General features: G+C 39.8%; 1 protein-coding gene across 1 annotated transcript; it reads left to right on the plus strand.

Moving 5' to 3' along the window:
• Nucleotides 1-969: 969 nt before the first annotated feature.
• Nucleotides 970-4,856, plus strand: LOC133324973 (zinc finger protein 37). The gene is made up of 2 exons (XM_061533796.1): nt 970-1,311; nt 2,994-4,856. The coding sequence occupies exons 1-2, from the start codon at nt 970-972 to the stop codon at nt 4,854-4,856; spliced, it is 2,205 nt and encodes a 734-aa protein (XP_061389780.1).
• The last annotated feature ends 4,098 nt before the right edge of the window (nt 4,857-8,954 follow it).

Consider the following 8,954-nt stretch of genomic DNA (forward strand, 5'->3'; position numbering starts at 1 on the left):
TGGTATATATTCATTTGTGTCGTACGACCTCTCTTTCACATACAACTCTCTTGGCATGTGCAATAAGAATAATTGCCATTGCAAGCAAACAACCGCTGTACTGTACAAGTTTCTCCCTCTCATTTGCTCGCTCTCATTCACAATGCAGTACACCAATAACAGCAGAGACATCATGACCATTCACAATAGCGAACTGTCATTGTCTGGTGTACAGAAAAAATAATCGGAGAAAAATTCGGTGTTCGGTGTTGTGTTTGCATTTCCAGAACGAAAAAGTGAATAATTTATTAAAAATTTTTGCCAAACAGCAATAATAAAGAAATCTAAACAAATGCATAATTGTAAATAAATAAATGAATAATAAATTACAATAAGGAATCAATTGTGTGAAACAATAACAAATAAGAAAAGTGTTGTTAAAAAGCGTCGTCTGGCTATGGGAGGAACATGAATGACTTTGTCTTGGCTGCTTCAATGAACAAGAAAAAACAAGAAAAGCCGCTGCTGCTGCTATCCAATTGACTGATGAATGAAAAATAGCTGAAAATATTTGCACAAAATTCAACAAATTGTATGGAAATTCAGCGGAAAACCAAAACAATAATAAAAAAATAAATAAACAACGTGAAGGAGAACAAAAGAGACAACAAAACCCAAAAGATATTGGGCAGCATAAATTATTGCAAATTTTGTGTTTTTTTTTTCATTATACGGTTGCATTTTAATTGGACGCACACACAGACACAAATTCCGATTTTTTTGTGATCTACAAACAAGCGCACAATTTTTTTCATTGTGCTTCTTCTTACTCTTTGTGAAGCAGATGAAATTGTGGTAGCAAAACAAAACAAGAAAAAACACAATCCATAAACAAAAATATATTTTTTTTTTTTGACAAATCAAAGCAAACTTAGCTTCTAAACAAACGAATCGGTCACTAACCCTTTCCCCCACCCTAACAAATGAACAATGGATAATTCGGATTACAATTTAACCTCTCTACCGCCCATGATGAATGTCGATGGCAATGGCCAGCTACTAATGCCGTTGCCCAATGGCCAGCCTTATCAGGTGCCACCCTCGGAAATGCAGCCGCAAGAACTGCAGCAACCCCAAATGCATCATGAACTGCAGCCCTTAAATCCTGTGTCTTCGTCAGCTACCGTCAGTTTGCCCTCATCGCTGGTTCAACAATTTGCTGGTCACGAGGGGCCTGGGCCAGTTGAGCCCCCACAGCCTATTGGTCCAACGGCAAATTATGCGGGAAATGTCAATGCTGCCCATTTGCCGCTGACGGGCTTTTTTGGTGAGGTAAGTTGTCGGATGGGAGTGGAATCTAAAATTTGACTGAGATTAGGATATGTTTTAAAGGGAGGACCCACCAGAAATCGTTTATAAATCGAAGGTCAGCCTTCAATATAGAAGATAATTCAAATAGAACTTTAATGGGCTGGCGAATTTTCATTAAGAGATTTCCAACCGGTCTTCAGTCGGCAATCCTCATATTAAGAATCAAATTAGAATCATTTCGAACTTCCCACACAGATAACTTTGGGACGACTACTATACACCTATACACAGAAAAACTTATCCAGCTGAACTTTTTGATATCGGCATCATGTAGGTCTTCTGTAGAAAAACTACTTCATAGGTGGACATCTATGAACAGGTGACCTACTGAAGGCGTTCTGTTGATAGACGAAATTCTGAATATTTTATGAATGACCCGAAGATTTTACCAAGGTCATTTAAGAACAGAAGACCAACGTAAGAAGACTTCAGGAGGGTAAATAAAAAATATTGTGAGTTTCTATAGGAAATCTTCAATTCAGCTTGGCTGAATTACGATTTCTATAGGACATCTTCAATTCAGCCTTGCTTAATTAAGGTTTCTAAAGGAAATCTTCGATTCAGCCTGGCTGAATTAAGATTTCTTTAGGAAATCTTCGATTCAGCCTGGCTGAATTAAGATTTCTTTAGGAAATCTTCGATTCAGCCTGGCTGAGTTAAGATTTCTATAGGAAATCTTCAATTCTGCCTGTCTGAATTAAGGTTTCTATAGGAAATCTTTAATTCAGTCTGGCTGAATTGAGGTTTCTATGGGAAATCTTCAATTCAGCATGGCTGAATAGGGGTGTTTTGTAGGAAATCTTCAATTCAGCCTGTCTGAATTAAAGTCTCTATAGGAAATCTTCAGATTTCTATAGGAAATCTTCAATTCAGCATAGCTGAATTAACGTTTCTATAGGACATCTTCTATTCAGCCTGACTGAATTAACGTTTCTATAGGAAATCTTCGATTCAGCCTGGCTGAATTAAGATTTCTATAGGAAATCTTCAATTCAGCCTGGCTGAATTAACGTTTCTATAGGAAATCTTCTATTCAGCCTGACTGAATTAACGTTTCTATAGGAAATCTTCGATTCAGCCTGGCTGAATTAAGGTTTCTATAGGAAATCTTCAATTCAGCCTGCCTGAATTAAGGTTTCTATAGGAAATCTTCAATTCAGCCTGCCTGAATTAAGGTTTCTATAGGAAATCTTCAATTCAGCCTGCCTGAATTAAGGTTTCTATAGGAAATCTTCAATTCAGCCTGGCTGAATTAATGTTTCTATAGGAATTCTTCAACTTGCCCTGTCTTCAGTAAGTGTTTTACCCTGCTACAGTCTTCTTAAGTAGGTCTTTTGTTCTCAGATGGCCTTGGTAACATCTTCTGACCTTCCCAGGCCCTTCAATGGTTAGTAAATCTATACACCATAGGGCTACGTATATCTTAAGTCTATTAAAGACCTTAAGTCTCCTATCGGCCTTAGATATTCTCCAGATCTCCAGAACGTCTATTAACCTTCTTTAGACGAAATACCTTTGACAGGTGTTAATAGTAAGGAGGATAGCATCTCTAAATAGAGGATACTTTAAGAACGCAATTATATTTCAAGTTGCTTTATCTTCCGATTTTAAATGGAAACCCCCACATTATTAATCTCTTGCAGAGTTCCCATCTCGATGTTCTCAATGTAGGATATCATCCTACACCAGCCACAGAAATGTTAAGACAAAACGAAACACAACCTATAACTCCATCCCTAAACGAAGCAGTATTAGAAAGTCCAAATAAAATTGTGAATAAAGCCGAAATCGAAAAGACCTCAACTAGTGCAGAACCATCCAAGGCCATGGAACCAACGGATGGGGTGGTGGAGACCAGTAAGGAACAAAATAGCACAGATAATAAAATCAATGAAGCTCAAAATGATAAACCGATAGAAACGAGCGAGGACAAGGAAACCCCCGATGAGGAGAAAACGTCCGGAAAAGATACCCCTGAGGTTGTCGTCACTGAGGAAAACAAGATCACAGAAAATGAAAGCTCCAAAAAGTCCAATGAAAAAGAAAAACCCACAGAAGAAGCTGATGATGATGTCGTGGCCATTGAAGATGATGCCGACGATGATGACGAAGTTGAAGAGGTTGTGGACGATGAAGACGAAGAGGTGGAGGAGGAAGAGGCCGAAGAAGAAGAGGAGGAGGAAGATGAAGGTGAAGCTATTATACCCGACGATGGCATTGCACCCATAGTTATACGTAATAAAGAAGCCACTGAATCGGCCGAGGAAGAAGTTGAGGAGGAGGAGGATGGGGATGAGACAAATGTAACTAAAAATGATGAAGCTGCTAAAGAAGAGGCAGCGGAAACTCGAACGGATAAAGAAACTAATGAAAAAGATAAATCTGAAACGGAGGGTGCTAAATCGGACAATGATGCCGATAAAGCGGAGGCTACTCCCGCCAGTTCCTCAACACTTCGACGAAAACAACAAGAGGAGGAGGTCGATGAAAATCAATGTCGTGTCTGCTGCAACAAAGACAATCTGGTAACGCTGTTCAAAAAAATGGAGGATCAACAGACGGTGGCCGATATGCTGATGCTCATCTGTCCCTCGGTGCATATAGCTATCAAAGATTTCCTACCACAATTCATTTGCAATCGATGTCTGGATAATGTCCTGAAGGCGGTACAACTTAAACAGCAGTGTGAAACGACGGAAAAGGAGTTGCGCAAGAAGCTGTCACGGCATAAAAATAAAATCAGACGTCCTACGGGTTATGTGGTCATCGATGCCCCGCTTGACTCCGATCCTGCCACAGATGATGAACAGTCGAATGATGAGGAATTTAAAGTCTCCGACATTGCCAGTGTTTCGCCCAGTGAAGATTCAGTGTCCTCCGAGGAGTCGGATGACAGTAAAAGTAAGAAGAAGAAGGGCCGGAAACGACGCAAATCGAAATCCTCCAAATCAAAAAGTGGCAAATCGGTAAATGGTTCTTCGGATGATGAAGATGATGGCGACCCCATTGGCAATCACAAACGAAAACGTTCGGATAATTCTTCACCAGAAGTCTTCGCCTGTGATGAATGTGATCATGTCTTCCATCGTAAGCAGTCGTTGGTGCTGCATCGTAAGGTACACACGAACGAACGCGAACCGATTGCCTGCAAGATTTGTGGTCGTATGTTCAAAATAAAGGGAGCCTATCGCACGCACATGGAACGACATCGTGACGAGAAAAATCTCATCAAATGTCAAAAATGTTCTCGGACTTTTTTCAGTAACATAGAGCTGAGGAGGCATATGATAGAGTCGCACAGTCAATCGGGTTCCATACTTGAGTGTTTGAAATGTAAGAGGAAATTTGTCTCGGCCAGTCGCTTGGAAAGTCACGAGAATCGTTGCCATGGCAATGGTAAAAATAAAAAAGGCAATGATGCGAATAGTTTTGTGGTCGGCCAGGATCTATTTAAAACGGTGGCACCGTTGACAACAACCTATTGGAGTGATAGTTACTCGGATTAGACAGATGACGAGGAGGAGGAGGTGGGGTCCGGGGGGCGGAGATAAGTTAACTAAACTATTTGTAAGCACATACATAAGTGTATGATTTGGAATTTTTTGTTTTTGCTACACTCCTGGTATATCTGTTGATCAGATTTTTGTTGTTTTCGATTTTACTTCGTTTCCCTTATGCAATCAAAATTTTTTTAAAACAAATTATTCATCATGTTTGCAATTTCTTAAAAGTTTTATTTTTCTATTAATTTAAGCTCGATTTACAAACATTTTGATATAAACTATAAGAAATTCTATTTTTTTATGTAAACTTACATAAATAGTTTTAAAGCGACAACAACAAAAAAAAATGTATTTTGTTTATTTTATAGTCATAAAGTAAAAAAAGAAAAACATTTTTTTTTATTTTATAATCAAAAACATTTAATAAAAAAATAAAAACAGAAAATACATTTTTGTTATTTTCTTTGTGATACATAGACGACAGTAAGTATAAACCACCCAGTGGGTCTACAATACGGAACGACTCGAGTAGTAAAGTAGGAAGCTACAACAAAATTAAATAATATGAAAACCAGTAAGGAAAGTAGTAAAGTCGGACGGAGCCGACTATATAATACCCTTCACCACTTTGGGTATATTTAACAAATGATTCCTAACAGACGTCGCATTTTTAAAGGACCAGTAAAATGAAATTGTATCCAAAAACATGTCATTCTGCAGTTCATTACGCTGTGCCAAATTTCGTGCCAACCGAAAGATATTAAGGGGCTTTGATACAACATTTACCTTAAAAGGACGAAAATATGGGAGCTATATCTAAATCTGAACCGATTTTCACGAAACTTAACACACATCATTCTAGACCTAACTCATTACGCTGTGTCAAATTTCGTGCAAATCGAAAGATATTAAGGGACTTTGGAGCACCATTTACATTAAATCGGACGGAAATATATATGGGAGCTAAATCGAAATCTGAACCGATTATCCCGAAACTCAGCACTCATCATTCTAGGCCTAATTCATTACGCTGTGCCAAATTTCGTGCAAATTGAAAGATATATAGGGACTTTGCTGCACCATTTACATTAAATCGGACGAAACTATATATGGGAGCTATATCTAAATCTGAACCGATTTTCACGAAATTTAACACGAATCGTTCTAGACATAATTCAGTAAGCTATGCTAAATTTCGTGCAAATCGAAGGATATATAGGGACGTTGGTGCACTATTTACCTAAAATCGGACGAAAATATATATGGGAGCTATATCGAAATCTGAACCGATTATCCCGAAACTCAGCACTGATCATTCTAGATTCAATTCATTACGCTATACCAAATTTCGTGCAAAATTAATGATTTTCAGGGTTTTTGGTGCACCATTTGCATTAAATCGGACGAAAATATATATGGGGACTATATCTGAATCTGAACCGAATTTCACGAAACTTAACCCACGCCATTCTACACACAATTCAGTACACTGTGCCAAATTTCGTGTAAATCGAAAGATATATAGGGACTTTGGTGCACCCTTTACCTAAAATCAGACGAAAATATATATGGGAGCTATATCTAAATCTGAACCGATTTTCGCGAAACTTCGCGCACTTTATTCTAGACTCAATTCAGTTTGCTATACCAAATTTCATGCAACTCGAATGATATATAGGGACATTGGTACACCATTTACATAAAATCGGACGAAAATATATATGGGAGCTATATCTTAATCTGAACCGATTTTCTCCAATTTCAATAGGGTTCGTCCTTGGGCCAATTAAGTGACCTGTGCCAAATTTCATCCAAATCGGATCATAAATGCGACCTGTACTTTGTGAACAAAAATACATACACGGACGGGCTGACGGACAGATGGGCGGACATGCATAAATCGACTCAGAAAGTGATTCTATGCATAGTCTCAAAAGGAACCATGGGTCTATCAAAGACATAATACCCTGTACCACAGTGTGGTGCAGGGTATAAATATATGTGCATAGAAGCGAAAAAAATGTGAAGTATTTTTTACCCTCCAGCATAAGGTAGAGCGGTGAAATTTTGCAAATAGATTGCTGCCACTACTCCTTATATGTTTGATATTGAAATTCGAAAATATCGGTGGACGTTTTGGTACAGTCCATCATTTACGGGTACACCTCAATATCCCATATTTCTGGGTGGCCCCCATACAACGTTACCCACTAGTCGATATTTTGTGTGGATTCTCTAAAAAATAAAATGCGTCGGTCTTGTACGCATTTCCGCCAATTTGAAAGACCACGTTCCAAGATGTTGTTCTCTACTTGGTCTTTCCATTCAATTCGGGGCCTTCCCCTTCTACGTGAGCCATCAGTAGGCTCGCTTTTATATGCCCTTTGAGGTGGGACATTCTCATTCATTCGCACAGCATGGCCTAGCCATCGTAGTCGCTGCAGCTCAATACGACCGACTATATCGATGTCCGCAAATAAATTGTAAAGCTCGTGTTTGATTCGACGCCGATATTCACCGTCGACGCAGATCGGCCCGTAGATCTTTCGCAGTATTTTTCTTTCAAACACCTAAAGAGCTGCCTCATTTGCTTGCGTTAGTACCCATGCTTCAGATGCACGGGTAGTATTAGCGTCTTGTAATGTGTGAATTTGGTCCGATGGGAGGTGGGCTTGTTTTTAAACTGCTTACTTAGACCATAGTAGCATCTATTGGCCATCACAATCCTTCTCCGAATTTCAAAACTGATGTCATTCGTTCGGTACCAAGGTATATAAAATCTTTAACTACCACGAAGCTGTAGTTCTCAAGTTCCACAGTTGATCCGAGTCTACTGGACGTCCTGCGCGTTGATACCATCCGCTTGGTCTTCTCGCCGTTTACTGCCAAACCTACTTTGGCAGACTCCTTCTCAATTTGTTAAAAGGTGGCTGTTACCGCTCTCAATGTTCGATCCATTATGTCGATGTCATCGGCGTAGGGGAGTATATGGTGTTTTTTGGTGTACAGAGTGCCATTTCTGTTCACTTTTGTCTCTCGTATGACCTTTTCCAGCAGGATGTTAAATAGTTCACACGACAAACCTATCACCTTGTCTGAATCCTCGTTCGGTGGTGAAGGGCTTCGATAGGTCCTTTCCGACTTTATCTACAGATCTTGTTAATTGTGCCGATGTGTTTTTCGTGGGTCTTTCCTAGGATTTGGCGCAGAGTGAAAATCTGGTCAATGGTGGATTTGCCAGGTCTGAAGCCGCATTGGTATGGTCCAATAATGTCACTGACCATTGGCTTCAATCGTTCACACAGCACACTGGATAGCACTTAATATGCGATGGGAAGAAGGTCAATTCCTCTATAGTTAGTACATATCGTCTTGTCTCCTGTTTTGTGCGCGGGACACAGGATGCTGAGGTTCCAACCATTGGGCATGCATTTCTTTAGCCAAATTGTACTAATCAGCTGGTGCATGCACCTGACCAGCATCTGACCACCAGTCTTGAATAGTTCGGCTGGTAACCCGTCGGCTACTGCTGCTTTATTGTTCTTGAGCAGATTAATTGCTTTTATGACCTCATCTTGGCTAGGTGGTATACACTCTATACCATCATCTCTTATTGGTTCTGGGGTATCTTCTTCATCGCCACTATTTGATACTAGAAGCTTTTCGAAATGCTCCTTCCAGATCCTCAACACGCTGTCTGTATCTGTCACCAGGTTTTCTTCTTCATCTCTACAGGAGGATGTGCCTGCACCAAAGCCTTCGGTTTGGTGTTTTACTCGTTGGTAAAATGTCCGGACTTCATTCTGACTCCTGTACATCTCGATTTGCTCACGCTCACGTTTTTCTTGTTCTTTCTTCTTTTTTCTGAAAACACGTTTCTCCTCTCTCCTTTTCTCCCGATAATTCTCCATCACGTTACGTGTTGCTACTGTCTGCAGGGTTGCCCTATACGCTGCGTTTTTCACATCAGTAGCATTACGACACTCCTGATCGTACCATGGGTTTCTTGGTGGTGGTTTTTGGTGCCCAATTGTTCTTTTTGCTGCAGTTTGTAGGGAGTGGGCAATTCTTTGCCATTGTGCTTCTATACTATTATCGGGA

The sequence above is a fragment of the Musca vetustissima genome, unplaced genomic scaffold (genome assembly GCF_032173495.1).
Source record: "Musca vetustissima isolate MV318-11 ecotype Yass unplaced genomic scaffold, APGP_CSIRO_Mvet_v1 utg7913, whole genome shotgun sequence".
In the NCBI taxonomy this organism is placed as follows: domain Eukaryota; kingdom Metazoa; phylum Arthropoda; class Insecta; order Diptera; family Muscidae; genus Musca; species Musca vetustissima.